The sequence below is a fragment of the Gekko japonicus genome, unplaced genomic scaffold, assembly GCF_001447785.1.
Source record: "Gekko japonicus isolate JY-2015 unplaced genomic scaffold, Gekko_japonicus_V1.1 scaffold252, whole genome shotgun sequence".
Taxonomy (NCBI): Eukaryota; Metazoa; Chordata; class Lepidosauria; order Squamata; family Gekkonidae; genus Gekko; species Gekko japonicus.
The window spans coordinates 744,422-760,995 of NW_015163612.1; the positions used below are offsets into that span (position 1 = coordinate 744,422).

A 16,574-nucleotide genomic window follows, 5' to 3' on the forward strand; every position below is an offset into this window, starting at 1 on the left:
GCGAAGAAAACCATACCTAGTTGGTGGTTAGTACGGTAAACAGGAGGGTCTGGCGTGATTTGGTCCATGGGGTCGCGAAGAGTCGAGCTCAAATGTGCGACTGAACAACAACAACAACAACAACATTTTGTTCGTTAGTGAGTTGGAGGGATGGTAGCTGTTCTCCAGTAAATTGTGTGATAATATGTTGTGAAGATGTTATCTGCTCTTTCTTGTCCTGTTCTTGGGTATGTTGAAAGTAGTCCTTCAGGCAAAGACTGTTACAGGTGCAATGCTGGTACAATATTAGACCTCTCAAGAGCTGGATCCGAGAATCTGTTCCACTAACAGCGGTGTTCCCCTGGTAAACGGAGCCTTCCCCTGATGCAGGAATCTCTTCTGCTGAAGACTCTAGCATCAAGTTAAGGCTCCTTGTGCTGTGGCTGGCAACTTATGAAAATTGGTCTGATCCAGCAGGCTCTTCTTATATTCTTGTAATCTTTTGCTGCGGAAGAATTGGAAAATCCAACCCCGCATCAATATTTTAAATGCTGATTCGATCTTTCAGGGATGTGGAATGGTATACTATAGCCCGATATTATCAAATCTCAGAAGTAGGATCAGTATTTCAATGGGAGACCGGCAAGGAAAACTTTGCAGAGGAAGGCAATGGCAAACCACCACTGCTTACTCACTTGCCTTGAAAACCCTGTGGGGTTGCCATAAATTGGATGCATTTAAGGATCAGTCAGCATGTTTAAGGATTAGGAAATAATAACTGAAAAGCTCTTTGGAGGTGTTTATGTAAGCAGGAATCATATTGTGGTAGCATACTGAACTGACCACAGGGTCCTTCGAATGTTGGGCATCTTCCAATAACCCATCGTTCCTTAGAGATCTTATTATATTGCAATCATAAAATCACCTGAGAGAAAATGTGAACCCACTCTCCATTTGACCTCCTGACTGATCCTCCATTCTGGTTGTTTTCTATATAACCTTGAATCAGAGACAAAAAAACCTTTTGAATGATGGCATAAATAATTAGCCATGCATAAGAAAAAAGCAAAATGAATTAACAATGAATTTTGAATAAGAATTTTAAATGTTTTTATTCTTCTTTAGCTTCAGAACCAGCAATAAAAAAAGAAGCAAGCTCAGCTAAAACAGGTAACGGAATGACTCTTTCATATCTTGTAATGGAGAATACATGCACTTCATAGAAATTATGATAGTCTTTTAAGTAAATTCTTCTCACATAGTACTGGTGAAGTTGAAGGGCATAAATATCCATACATCTTAATTATTCATATATTTCAATACAATATTCAGTTCTTATTACCAATAACAGGAGAGCCAGTTTGGTGTGGCGATTAAGAGTGGTAGACTCTAATCTGGAGAACTGGGTTTGATTCCCCACTTCTCCACATGTAGCCAGCTGGGTGACCTTGAGTCAGCCACAGTTCTTTCAGAGCTGTTCTCTCAAGAGCAGTTCTCTCAGCCCCACCTACCTCACAGGATATCTCTTGTGGAGAGAGGAAGGGAAGGAGATTGTAAGCCACTCTGAGTGGAGGGTGGGGTATAAATCCAATTCTTCTTCTTCTTCCTCTTCTTCCTCTTCTTCCTCTTCTCCCTCTTCCTCTTCTTTTCTTCTTCCTTTTCCTTTTCCTCTTCTTCCTCTTCTTTCTCTTTTTCTTCTTCCTCCTCGCCATTCATCTTCTTCCTCCGCGCCATTCATAATTGCATGCTACCTTTACTTTCTAAAGTAAAACATTACAGTTGCTAACCTGAGGTTACTATATTCTCTGTTTAATGTAAATATATTACTTTATCAACAGAAACACCATTAATTTTGTTTACCTGTCAACCAGTATGACATTTTAAAGCACAGTCTGTGGAGATTGGCCAAACAGTTAGGGTTACTGGTGTTCTTTTTCAAGTAGTAGAAATAGTATTACAGAAAAGAAATTCCAAACAGAATTTGTGTTCTAACTAATCCTTTTAGAGGCAACTTGAAACTTAGGTTTAACTATATAATCATGGTATTTAATGATATGAACTTGGATACTATCTAGATTTCCACAGTACAAGACAGCAATTTTTGCTGATTCCTCTTTCCTATGGTATCCCAAAGCACATCCTGAAATTCTGTTCCTGGGAGATGACACCCCTCCAAAAAAAACCCAGCTTATGAGTGGGTTCAGAGGTCCTGTGTGGGAAGGGGGAGTCAGCAAAACCTACCCCTGTTGCACCCATGGAAATCTAGGCAGAATCCAAGGCATTATTTTATTGTGTAAATGTGACTTTCTGCAAGATTGTGCTACAGGGGTTATCAAGAGGTCTCCCATCCAAGTACTGACCAGACCCGGACACTAACCTGCTTTGCAAGGCCAGGGTTGTTGCATCATGTAATTAAAGACCATACTTTGGGCCTCTTTAGCCATCCTTAACACCAGCATTCCAAAACACTTTGTTCAGTTGAGCTGGCATTATAAAAACATTATTTATATTACAAAATTGATGTGGATATTATGGATGAATCGGCAGCTCACACAAATGGATCTTTCCTTTGCCCCAGCAGCCCTCAAAACTCCCTCAAACACTTTGCTGAAGTCAGGTTGACCCTCATGAACAAAATCCCATGTGGCTCCAGGGGAGCTGTAATGAGGAGGAAGAAGACTGAGGGGTGTTTTCCCCCCCTTTATTTCTCCTCACTACAGCTCCCAAGTGCTCCACAAAGGTCTCTTGGCCCTCAGCAAAAGGTTTTCAGAGCACACAGAGCCTATTGGGGGGGGGGGTTGAGAAAGATATTTTTGCATGAGCTTTTTCTGATTTCACATCTGTAAGATTCATCCCAACATTATCATTTAAAAGTAGGACTTCACAATAACTGAAATGATATAGTCATTTATAAAATATCAACAGAAAGAAAAATGTTCACTTCCCCCATTTCTCTTCATGTTTTCTAATCTAAAGTCATGTTCTCCTTGTTATAAAGCAAATCAGATGCCAACAACAGTGGCGTCTATTTCTTATTGACCATTAAATTTCATCAGGAATAACCATTTATCCTCTACCAGTTATGCATTCAGTTTCCATTAAGATATAAATATGTACTTTATTTTATTTACAATTATTCTAGCACCCAAAGTGATAAAAGAAGCCAAAGAAATTTCTCATCCTGTTGCTGGAGGTGAGTAATCTCTTACACTCTTTTTAAGAGTTAAGTGTCCAGAATGATTTTTAATGTGAATGCATGTTAATGCGTTAGTGGGGGAGGGCACCAAGCTTTCAAGCTACACAGAAAGATGTGCACATTTGAAGATCAGCAGTAGCTTGTACAGTACTTTGTTGGAGAACTACCATCACCAAGTACCACTCCAATGGGGAGAGAAGGACCTGATACCTTTAGTAGAAGGCAATGCATCACAAAATGACAATGTCTAGTTATTTAGCTTAATTATAACCTACCTTTCTCACTGTGACTCAAGGTGAATTACACAGTACAGGAAGAGAAAAAATGCAATCTTATGGTCTAGGACATTGAATGAACAATGCAATAGGACTAGGAATACAAAACTGAATCCCAGTAGCAGTCCAATAAGAATACATGTAAAAGATAAAGGTTCCCTTGCTCGAAAGCCAGTCGAATCCGACTCTAGGGTTGCGGTGCTCATCTCTGTTTCAAAGCCGAAGAGCCAGCACTGTCCGAAGACGTTTCCGTGGTCATGTGGCCGGCATGACTAAACACCAAGGTGCACGGAACGCTGTTACCTTCCCACCGAAGTGGTACCTATTTATCTACTTGCAATTTCTTGCTTTCGAACTGCTAGGTTGGCAGGAGAAGAATACATGGGGACCTGATAATCCCTAACACAGCAGGCAGACAACTGCTGATATAGTAGTAGTACGCAGGATGGACTCAGGACATTTTATCAGCAGTCAGTGCCAGGCATTTGTACCCACTCAGGAGCTACATACATGTGCTGCCCTACCCCATGCAGAGGTTCTCAGAGGTGGAAGCTGATAGCCCATCAGTAAACTGCTACAGGAGCCACTGCTGTTTAAGCTCTGACCTGTTGAAGGAACTGAGTGGAATGCACCCACTGTGACATTGTGAGGAATTTGTTATGAATAGGTTCTGTTCTGTGTAAGTCTTGTTTATATCTGTTCTATACATATAAAACTTGCTATGTAGTTCTGCCAACACAATCCATCTGTGTAGCACAATTTCCATTCCTACTGGTGTGCCTGCGTAGGAATAGCATGACAACATTGTAATTAACTTTCTGACATGAACTGAAGGGGAAAGCATTTTAATTACTTATAGTCATTTTGTCTTATCCTTAGTTATGTCAAATACTTTCTCATGGCTGGCACACATTTTAAACTTCACTGCACTGAGTATTCCCATAGATGTGTAGTCACATGGAAATTAACATCTGAGATGCTGAGACCACATTGTCAGGCAAACTTTGGTTCACATAAAAAATACAACTGGTTAAAAAGTGAGCTGTCATGTGAACATAAGAACATAAGATATGCCAATGTTGGATCCCAAAGGCCCATCCAGTCCAACACTCTGTCACACAGTGGCCAAAAATACCAGGCGCCATCAGGAGATCCACCAGTGGGGCCAGGACATTAGAAGCCCTCCCACTGTTGACCCCCCTCCCAAGCACCAAGAAGACAGAGCATCACTTGCCCCAGAGTCCCTATCTGCACTGGCAACTGTGAGGAAACAGTATTGTCAAAGGTCATGGCAGATCAGCCATTTTGTATCATAGAAACTCCATGTGGGGCAGTTTTAAATTGCCACATATGGTGGATTTCACCACAGGGTGTACCATGGATTCACAATCTGTATCAGAGGATTTTCTCCTTGCCACTGCTGACCTTTCCCATAATTAATAGTTGTGGGGAAAGTAAGGAAAACGTACTCTGAGCTCAAGGGTGAGGGCAATGTACTCTGTGCATGTACAAAGTTGTTTATTTGATCTGAAGCATGCGTAATTCTCTTGCACAAGAGGGCTTTATTGTCATTTCCATGGAGGGACGTTTCTGTGCATATGTGGAGCTGGTCTCTGCACAGAAGTTGACAGGGAGTCTCTTGTGGGTTCTGTTCATACTTCAGAGCTCCTCTTGTTGTATGCAGTCAATGGATTAGGGCAACTGCCTTTACGATAGTTCAGTATGTTCCAGAGCCAAGACTTGGAATTAAAAACAAACAAACAAACAAACAAAAACTGTATCTAACAGCAGCTTAATGAGACATAACACAAACTATGCCATCAGAGATCTAATTTATCAGTAATGTATACTAAGCATTATAATACAATTATTCTCAAATAAACTATTCTAACTGTTCTTGTCATTTTTACCTCTCTGCTTTCATAAGCAACTAATGGATACACCCGTGGCTACCCATTATACTACAGTAGAAATAGGGAAGCATGGATAAAGCCATGGTAAAGAATGATTTTGATAGCATTACAAACTAAAATGCAATTATAAGAAATGATGCACTTTTCTTTCTACTACACCTACATGTAAAGGTGAACATGTGCTTTAAAACTTACGGATCAAATAAATGATCTAAACAGCACTGCAGCCTGACATGTCATATTTTTTTCATTTCAACTGAGTAAAATTAATGACTGTAGAATAATTACTGTTCTGTGTCATAACAAGCACACTTTTTATTTTCACTGTGTGCATAAAGCCACCCGTGAACATGCCCTCCTGCTTACACACACCCACACACACACACACACACACACACATCCACATCCACATCCACTCTGTTACATCCTGTAAATTAGTGTCACTTAGACTGAACAGTTGACATGCTACTCTGTATCAGAAAACATGTTCTGTTTTTAGTGCTACTAGTTCATGGTTCACTTGGCAGAAAGATTTTCATTCTGAATCCTTATTGGCAGCCAATTTGCAAGACTGTGCTACAGATAATTAATACCCTTCCAGCATTCTGAAAAGAAAGCAAGACTCAGTAGAAACTTGAAAAGGCTTATAAAAATAGTAACTAATGACACCAAGCCTAAGTACCAATATCTTGGCATAAAAGACTCTGGTACCAACTATGTCAAGAGGCTCCTAACTAGCACGCAACTGGTGTTCTGTGTTTGACAACTTTCTGTGATATGTGTGGTAATAAATTGGTATGGTAGGCTACAATCTCCTAGAAATCACTGGCATATATTGTGCCACCATTTTATTGAGGCTTGCCTTCTTATGATGACTTATAAGAAGCAATATCCTAAAGGAATGTGTCCCTGCTGTTTCAGCTTCAGGGGTGCTGATATGCATTTATACAAAACTTTTCTTCACTTCAAGGGGCTACCCAAGCAAACTCCCATGATGTGTAATGATTTAAGCATTCTGGCATTCCAAATGACATGGAACAAGTGCTTGGGTTTATTTATTTATTTTTGCATTGTTGGAAAGCTGTACTTATTTATATATAGCTAGCTATGCAGTTGCTTTCGTTATACAGTAGATCATTGCTAGAATATGCTTTGCTTTTATGTACTGTACTCATATTATTTTATGTACTGTATTTAGAGTTCAAATATGTTTCTTCTGCAAGTTTTATGGGTGAATTTTATAGAGGTTAGGTGGCGTGAATGAATAAAACTCATTGACTTGTATTGTTTTGTATTTTGAGGCAAGAGTATAAACTGCCAAGTACGGTGCTAAAACTAGAGAGCAGAATTTTTTAAAAGATACATGAGCAGTTGTCATAGATAGTGTTATTGGGCAATGGAAAAGTCCACACTAGGAGCACAGAACTTTGGCAATGTTATGTTACTAATTTTTTTAAACGTCCTTTTGATGTTGCTGTTTTCTTCCCCCAAAACTGAATGCTACTGTTCTTTTCTGGTTCCTTACTTACTATGCAATACCCCTTGATAACACATGTATTTTGGCAGTTTTGTTTTCATGTCTCACTCCTAGTTCTTTTAATCCCATTTTATATTACATCTTATAAATGAGAGTATAATACGTGAATATATGCTCACATACACAAACATGCACAGGGTTTAGTACACACACTTGGCTGTTTATATCACAAATATGCAACAGGGCCTTTTTTGCATGGCTGTAGAACTCAGGAAATTTAGCTGGACCTTTCACTTCTGGGCTTCTGCTGAGCTATAAAAATGATTTACTCTGGAGGACTTTTGCAAAGAGGTATTTGGGGCACCCACCTTGTCTGCTTAGTAAATAGAATCTCACAAAAATGCAAGAAGGAACCAGACTGGTGTGACATATACATGTAAATAGGTTTATATAATATAATAGATATTAGTTTGATAGATTTTGGTGGGGGGGGGTTGCAAATTTCTGTCTTTATTATTAGAACTGTGTATGGAATGTAGTTTACTCCTTCAGTCCTCTAGAGCTGGAAATCCTTTCAACGAAAACTGCAGACAATTGCAGCAGATGCTATAAGAAATAACAGGCTCAAGATTCTGTCAGTACTATCCTAAGTAGAGTTATACCTTTCTAAATCCATTAATGTCAATGGGCTGAGAAGGGTGTTTCTCTGCTGAGGATGGTGCTATGTGCTTCTTTCTTCATTTTGACTGTAATTTGAATGAATGGTACTGATTTCAGCTCCTTGACCTAGGGTAGCCTGGTCCCTTCATTGATCTGGCGGGGGGGTTGGAGGTATTCCGGGGCGGGTGGGGATGCCCCCAAGCTCTGATCCCAAGCCCTGCCTCTAAGAACGGCCACCTGTGGCCACCCCTCTTCCTCCCCTTCTGTGAGACAGTCCGCTCACAAAAGACCCTTTAATTGGAGCCCCCAAAGGTGGGGAAACCTCCACTCAGACCTGGGGTCTGGCAACCGTACCTTGACCTGTATGTGCTGCAAAGATCAGCTCTGTTGTACATCTGATCCCTTGTTAAAGCACCTTTACTGTTGGTTAGATATCATCAACATCAGTCTATGCCTCAGTTCTTCATCTCTTCCCTTTCCTTTAGAAGTGGCAGAGAATGCAATCATAAGATCAATTTCCTGGGAGTGGGTACCATTGAATAAAATGGCACTTAACTTCTGAACAGGCTTCCTTAAGATTGTTTCCTAAAAGAGCAATCTTAAATAGGTCTAGTCAGAATCCTACTCAGGTCTGTTCAGCGGGGCTTGCTCCCAAGAGAGTGTTCTTAGGATTGTAACTATCCTGGAGTAACTCTGCCTAGGATTGTACTGTAAATGAATGGAGAGCAATGATTTAACCTCTTTGGGGACAAAATCCTCTCTGTTTTCCCAGCAATTGAATGTAGAATTCTCTACAGTCCTTAGGAAAACTATACATTTCTCCATCATTTGCAACAGTTAAGATTTATGAAAGATTTCCTAAATAAGATTGCTCTCAGACTTCCTTCACACATTACAAAGAACCAGTGGTACTTCTTTATGACATCTAAAGGGAATTCATATGAAGTTGCCAACAATCAGTTGAATTATTAAATGAAGACATTTAAATCATACAATGAAATACCATAGAATATAGCTTTAAGAAATTTTCACCATCTTCTGTGAAGATGGTTCTCATTCGTGGCTTTCTTTTACACAAGAGTTTGAAGGCATTATGTAAAATTATTCTCCCTTTCTGTTTTTTCCAATGTGTATCATTTCAAGTGTGAAAATTGGATATTATAAGGCTAGATGAGAAAATCCATTAAATATGCAAGATAGTAATGCACAAATTGTCTTGTCTCTCTTTGTTTAGCTACAGCACAGAAGCATCATGTACATAGTAAGTATATGTTATAGATTCATTTTATTCATGTATTTCTCATCAGAGCCCTTGGAGGTACTGCAGGAGATTGAAAAACTCCAATTCACATCTTAAAAGAGAGTGTTAACTGTTGAAAATATATCAGGTAGAAGCTGTGAAGTGTCTTTGCACCTAAAGTGGTGTGATTAAAGTATCTGTCATATGTGGTTCCAGATTCCCTACAAAAAGAAATGTATATTTGTCTGATTCTAAGATTTCTCTCCCCGTTTCTAAAAGAGTAGCATTATTAGAGTAGCTGTGCATCCAGTGATCACCAAAAAGGCATTTTAAAATAACATTTGCATGACATCTAATCTATTGATCATTTTTACCTACAGAACATGAAACTGTAAAACAGGAAAAAGCTGTTATTTCCAAACCAGGTATACTTCCGTACATTTCCTAACGTTAGTGTTCTATGTGCTGTGTGGAACTAATTACCATTTGGATTTCTTGGCTGCAGGAGGATGTATTTTTAATATGTTCTTTTTAGAGCTTGTGGAAAGCATATGAAACTTTAATCAAGCTCTTAAGTTTACACATAATTGTTGATAAAATTTAGAAAACACATTCTGAATTTCATTTCTTATACCTGCTCTTTGGTTTGGCAAGATATTATTCCACAGATGTGGCCATCAATAATACCATCAACATAGTGTTGTCTGTTGTATTTCACTACTCCAGATTTCTTCTTACACCCTAGAGGGGTTCATAAGGTTCTTCAGACAAATAACACAGTTATAGAGCTGGGGCTGCAGGAGAGAATGCTCTAAAGTAGATTATCTCAGCTAAGCATACAGATAAGAACCATATGTTTTTATAACTGTCCTCTTGACTTAGAAAAATGGAAGCTCGAAACTCTTACTTATTTATGCAAACATTTATTCAGCCAGAACACAATGATTGACAGCAGCTCTGAATTATTTTTCACTCAATAACCAGCAGTCTGATCCTAATGGGCTAGTTTGGCAGCAGTTGTGCAAATGGCTCCGTGCAGGACAGTTGTGTTGTCAGTGCCTGGATTGCTAGAGGTTGCTAGAGACTTCTGCCATGGCACAAACCTCCTGAATTTAGAACATCCTTCTCTCCTTGGTCACTACTTGAGAGTGGCAAGCAGTAAATATATGAATTCTCCTCAGCCATGACAAGGCCCGGAAGTGCTGCTTCCCCAGCTCCTGGCACTAGCTAGCATACTACATTTTATCCAGCACTGCACATTTTAAAACTTGACCTTTTTCTCACCTTTGTTAATCATATTTTCAGACGTCAGAAGTAGGCTTATCAGGAAAGGCGTATGAATTGCCCAAATGTGAACAACCCTACAATAGGGCAATTTCGTATCAGAATTCTGAAAAGCAGAAAAAAGCAGAAACCAGAAAAGCCAGTGTGGTATAGTGGTTAGAATGCAGAACTAGACTCAACAAGACCCTAGTTAGAATCATCACTCTGCTATGAAAGCTGGCTGGATGACCTTGGGCTAATTACTCTGTCTCCAGCCTAACCCACCTCACAGGGTTGCTGTGAGAATAAAATGGAGAAGGGGATAACTATGTAACAGGGCCAGCCCGAGGTTTTTTTTGCACCCTAGGCGGGGCTACCTTCTGGTGCCCCCCACGCGCACCCAATAATGGGATTGCCAACCTCCAGGCGGGGCCTGGAGAGAAGGAAGTCTAACTTCTCTCCCCCTTTGGAGAGGTGGGGAGGGGAGACCTGGGCCAAGCCCGCATGCTCTCCCTGGACCAGTACTGAAGGAAAAGCCCCCCACCCCACCCCAGACGTGGTCAGAGACAAGTGTGGTTTCCTTCACCCTGCAGGAAGCTGGGCACTTAGGTCCTGGTTCCGCACCACGGTTTGAGAAAGCCACCCGTGCAGAAAGGCCCAGTCCCATGCCCAGGAAAGGAAAGAAAGCCGAGCCGTCAGGTGGCCGGGGGGGGGCACCATAAGTGCTGCTACTCACTTTTGCTGCCCAGCCGCATCTTTGCTCAACCCTCTCAGGGGAGCCCCCCTCCCCCCACTACTTGCTGCACTTCCACTTTCTGCTCCGGGTGCAACTTCAAGGCAGCCACGCTTGGGGAAAGGAGGGAGGGAGCACACAGCCCAGCAGCACCAGCCAGCCAGCTGGGAGCAGATTGGCCAGGCACTAGTCCCCTCCGCCGGTTTCCACAGATCTTCTTTCCCAGTGGAGGGGCCCAGGAAGCGGCCCCAGCACCACCTTTCTGCTTGCAAAGAGACACGTGCAAAGAAACGCAGGGAGACGCTGCCTCGTCATCCAGGAGGGGCTCGAGGGGTCCACATCGGTACTTCTGCCCAGAGGCGCTGCACCCAGCATGAAGCCAGACCTGAGCCGGGGGCGAGTGAAGGGCTGCAGGCGCCAGGCAGCAGCAGCAGGAGGAGGAGGAGGCAGCGAGAGCAAGCAAGCGAGTGAAGGGCCCTGCCAGGGGAGGGGCAGCCCGGGCTGGGCTTGCCCCAGGATTGTCGCCCACCCAGTCAGCCAGTGATCATGGTGCAGGCTTTTGGCGGGGGCTGGGGTTTTGAGTGGGGGCTTTGGGGGGGCGGGTCTTGTTTAGCGCCCCTAAGGGCCGGCGCACTCTTAGGTGAATGCCTAGTTCGCCTAGCGGGGGAGCCGGCCCTGCTATGTAAGCCACTTAGAGTCCTGTTGGAGGGGAAGGGTAGGTTATAAATGGAATAAATAAAAATAAAACAAACCATGGCTAGGGATATTCCAGTTACTCTTAATTCATAGATGGTGATTCTTTTTCTTTTGAATTCATACTTCAGATATACCAACCCACACACTGTGGGCTTGACCTCCTGGCAATACAGGCACTGCCTCATTCAAGTGAGCAGAGCCAGTTTTGGCATCAGGTAACCTGAGGTAGTTGCCTCAGGTAGTGATTCTGGTGGGATAACAATGTCATGTCCAAGCCACCCACCCCTCCTAGCTGCCCAGTGCCTCTGCCACCTGAAAGCTAGAACAGCTAATGTTCCCAACCTTGTTTAAAAGCAGTAATGTTCCCAACCCTGTTTAAAAGCAAAGCCATACTAGCTGTATAGGATTCACTGAATTCAGCCATCATTTGGGTTGCCTGGGCAACAGTGTAATTGTCAGAGTTGCCAGGGCAGCTAAAATGATGGCCAGACTTTCATTTGAGAAATCTATCTTGCCAAAGTTCAAGAAACATTATAGGGAATACACAGTATGCCTTGCCACTCTGTTTTTAAAGAGTGGTGTCAGACTCTGGTGATGGGCTGGAGTTTTGAGTGTCTGCTTCTCCAGGGTTCCTTTGGTAGGGCTTTCCCTGGGGGAAGACCTCAGAAGAGAAGAGGGGAAGGTTACAGCACCCTCTTCCCTCTCCCACTCCTCCCAGTAACCTTTCCCTGGTTGCCTGAAATGAGGTCTGGCCCTGCCTCCCAGGCTTTCCCAGGGTACAACCTGAGGGTGGGACAACTGCAGCCTCACTTACTCCCTCTAATCCAAGGGATGGGAATGGTGGGTCCGAGTCCCAATGGGCCGCTGCCTGCCTTGGATCCCATTTCCCCAGCCCTCCTCCCTGTGAAGCCTTTTGGGAAGGGGTGTCAAACCTGTTGCCCAGGGGCCGGGTCAGACCCCCAGAGGGCTTCTATCAGACCCTCAATGGAACTGGCTGTCCTCTGCTTCTTCTTCCAGTTCTGCTGCTGCTGCGTCATTCTAGGTTTGCAGCTTACAGATACATACCTGAACAGCATACTCAGGATTGCAACAGCACAGATGTTTTGATGCAGTAATTCAGAGCAAGAGGTGTCAGTTATCAGACACTGTTAAACAAAATATTGCAAGAGTGCTAAGCATGTTTTATTTTAAGTTTTTTTAAAAAGCCTTAATTGTGTTTGTGTTCTTTATAAAGTTTATATCTCTGCTACCTGGCATTACATTTTATGACACACATGGCCCGGCCCAACAAGGTCTCATTTATGTCAGATCTGGCCCTCATAACAAATGAGTTCGACACCCCCGATATAGGGCTTCTCCACTAGCCCCTGCTGGCCTAAGGCAGTCACTGCATCCTGTTCCCAGCCCTGCCCTTCCAAAGGAGCCTCCCTGGCTTGCACAAGGGATAAGGAATGCTGCGCCTCTGTCACTCTTGTTGCCTTGTGCCTCTGCTGCCAGCCCTCAGACGCTGACAACTGGCCAGCTCCTGGACTCCTGAGTCAGGTGTTTGGCAGGGACCTGGCCTGCCACAGCACCCTCCCTGCTGCGGCCTTCTCATTGGGCTGCCTTTTTGTAGCTGTCTCCGTCAGCCTTTCCCAGATGGACACTACCTTCCCCACCTTGTCCGGCATTGCAGTGAGTAAAGAAGCTGTTCCTGTGACATCGGGTTGGGCTTTGGTGATCCTTCCTTGAGGCAGGCCCGTAGCCAGGATTTTTTAAGTCAGGGGGCATTTAAATTTCTTAGGGGGCACTGGCTAATTGAAGGCTCCTTTCGCGTCCACCTAGGGGCCCTGGGCTGGATGGGAAGTCATGGGGCCTTGCTACTAAGTCAGGGGGCCTAGCCCCAAGATGCCCCACTGTAGCTACAGGCCTGCCTTGGGGGTTCCCCCAGTGCAATCTGGAGACCTCCACCTTCTTGGAAGTAAGTGCGAGAGTAGGAGGTCTGACTAGGGTTGCCAAATGTTACCTACCTTGCCGGCGGGGGACTCCAGCGCGGCTCCCGGTGTGTGCCACATGCACATCACAGGGAAGTGACGTCATGATGCCGGGCATGCTGGGGGCGGGGCCACAACCATACAAGGGAAAACCATAAAGTTTTCCCTTGTATGGCCGTGGCCCTGCCCCCAGCGTGCCCGGCATCATGACGTCACTTCCCTGTGACGTGCACGCTGGGGTGGGGTTCCCCCCGGGGCCCGATTCCCCGGCGTCGGGGAACGGGCCTCTGGGGCAGGGGGATTTCTGCCCCCCGGGGGATTTGGCAGCCCTAGGTCTGACCCTGGACAAGGGCCAAGGGTGAGTCAGCGAGAAAGATTAGCTGTTCCAGCTCTGAGATGGAGGTCGAAAAGGAGCAGTGGTGGAGGCAGGGCTGCTGAGGGGTTGGGCCTGGGAATATAGCCTGGGATGCTCTCATAATCACCCTGGCACAATGCCAGTAATCTTTCTGGAGGCTTCAGAAACAACTAGAATTATGGGAAGAGTAATAAAGCGAAGTGTTTTCATGCAGCCATTTTCTAAGAAATTGAAAAGTTTGAGTGAGCAGTTATGGTAAGCAGTTTCCCCTCTCCTTTGTTCCACAAATAGGGTTGCCAGCTCCTGGTTGGGAAATACCTGGAGATTTTAGGGGTGGAGCCTGGGGGGGGGATGGTTTCAGGAAGGGAGGGTCTTTTGCAGGGTATAATGCCACAGAGCCCACCCTCAAAAGTAGTTTTCCTAGATGAACAAATCTCCATTGTCTGGAGATGTAATTCCAGGCCCCACCTGGAGGTTCGCAACCTGTCCATGAAGAACTAGCAGGCTGCTTCCATCACACATATGTCTCCTTTAAATGTGTGTGTATGGAGGGCTCAGACCTTTCTTCCAGTGACTCAAGGTAACCAGGGCCAGAGGTCTTGGGCAGCAAAATGTCAAGAGGCAGCACTTGAAGTTAACTGTAAATTAGCAACATTCTAGTCTGAACTTTCCTCCTCAAAGAAGCTTTCAGGTTTTGCAGTGAGAACTCTCTTTGTCAGCATCGCCAAACAAGCTTCTTTCTTCTCTCTTTGAAAAATGCATGTAATCATAAAGTGAATCTAAAAGCACTGAAGATGACAGAGAACAGGCTACAATGCAGCTGGCATACGACAAGAGCTTCAATATGTAAAGTGGATACGTCTCCATATTCTTGAGTGTGTCTAAACGGCCTTGTCAGTTACATACGCAGCTGTGCAATGGAGCTGAGCAGTAAGTTTACAGCATGTGGTTCTTTCCATCGACTGGGAAGGAGAACAACAGTAATCCAGCAAGGAAGGGAATCTGGAGGAACAGAAATTAAATTGATGCTTTCTTTATGTCAGCTATGACAGACTTCCACAGAAAAAAAGATAGAAAAGGTGTATATATATATTTTTTTTTAGCTTAATTGCACCAGCGTAAACATAGTTCTGTCTTGAAACAAGCTATTGTTTTAAATGATTCATTTATGGGGAAAGGTTTATTTTTCCTTTTGAATCGTAAGAATACAGTATGTAAGCTCTCTCTCAGCTCCTTCTCTTCCCTTACAACACTCCCTTTATACATCGTATGAAAATTGACCTCCTCAGTCTGCAGACTTTTTTTTTTATCAACTTCTGAAAGGTGTTTATCATTGTTATAGAGAACTGTACAACCAAGATGTCATGCTGTGGATGTTGTCTCTACTACATAAGAACATTTAATAGAGCACAGAAATGTAACATTTGAGCAAGCATAGCATAGCATAGGTCACTGTTGCAGTGACGTTATAAAGGACAGGTGAAAAGCAATGTAAATGTCTAATTTGAAGGTATCCTCATAGATCAAAAACTTGTGGCTGTGTCATTACACCATTATTAAGATTAACTTTGACATGGATAGCCCAGGTTAACCTAATCTTGTCAGATCTTGGAAGCTAACCAGCAATAGCTGCTATTAGTACTTGGATGAGAGACCACCAAGGGAATTCTGAGACGGAGTGGTGAGCACAACATGGCTGCCACAGGAGACGTAGCCAACCACAAAATGTCAGGTGTGTGGTTATGCTTAACTTTGTTGGATTGTGACCAAAGGCTTTAGAAGATTCCTAACTGGCTTGTCTTTGGTTTAACACAGAGGGAAAAGTCAAACAGAACAAAACAGCTACTGTTGTAAAAGCAGGTAGGAGCTATTTTTTTTCTATAAAATATTCATAAAGTTGAGCCATTACATATACATTAGTATATAGATCTATATTTTGGAAAAACCACAACTTCTTTGAAGGAATTCCCAGGTATTAACTAGGCTGAGGCGTTCTTAGCTTTAAGAATGTGGCAGCACTAAAAACACAAACAAACCCTCTTTCTTATGTAGACTTCTGTATCTGCCATCAAAGGGCATGTTTCACAGTTCTAATGCTGTGGATTCTAGTCCACTTGTTTCATAATGAATGTTAGTCTATAACAGGAGTCCCCAACCTTTTTGAGCCTGTGAGCTCCTTTGGAATTCTGACACGGGGTGGTGGGCACAACATGGCTGCCTAGGGCTGCCAAGTGGGGGCGGGTGGCGGGTAAACCCCCGCTTTGGAGGCCCGATTTCCGCCGCCGCGAAATCGGGCCCCGGGGGGAACTCCATCTCTCGAAGCGCAGCATGGCTGTGTCACCAGAGGTGACGCAACCACATCAATCACGTTGGGGGCGTGGCCCCAATCGCCAGAGGGAAAACTCTATGGTTTTCCCTCCAACAATCGGGGCCACGCCCCCAACATGTCGATGTCGCGCGTCACTTCCGGTGACGTCCTGGCGGCACACGTGCGCACGTCCACCGACAGCTCCCGGAGCCCGGCGAGGCTCCCCCGCCACCCCTTGGCAACCCTAAGGCTGCCACAGGAGATGGAGCCAACCACAAAATGTCTGGGAGTGAGGTTATGCTTAACTCTAATAAAAACTCTTCAATATTTCTGGCACAAACACTGCCTAACAGGATGCTTTTTAAAATGAACATGTTGTTTTTAAAAAATTTCTTGCATATGCACAGCTAACCTTCAGTCATGCAGTGAAGATACTTGTGCTTTGGTGGCAGCAGCTGCTGAACTCATTTAAAAACAAAACTGCACAGCCAACCAGATCTCCAGTG

The 16,574-nt window shown here is 43.8% G+C and overlaps 1 protein-coding gene across 1 annotated transcript in view; it reads left to right on the forward strand.

Moving 5' to 3' along the window:
- Positions 1–16,574, forward strand: part of LOC107107107 (triadin-like) — a 181,568-nt gene that overhangs the window by 125,915 nt on the left and 39,079 nt on the right. The window contains exons 25-29 of the mRNA XM_015407344.1: positions 1,105–1,149; positions 3,122–3,172; positions 8,735–8,761; positions 9,121–9,165; positions 15,576–15,620. Coding sequence (XP_015262830.1) covers positions 1,105–1,149; positions 3,122–3,172; positions 8,735–8,761; positions 9,121–9,165; positions 15,576–15,620 — 213 coding nt within the window. The remainder of the gene's footprint in view (positions 1–1,104; positions 1,150–3,121; positions 3,173–8,734; positions 8,762–9,120; positions 9,166–15,575; positions 15,621–16,574) is intronic.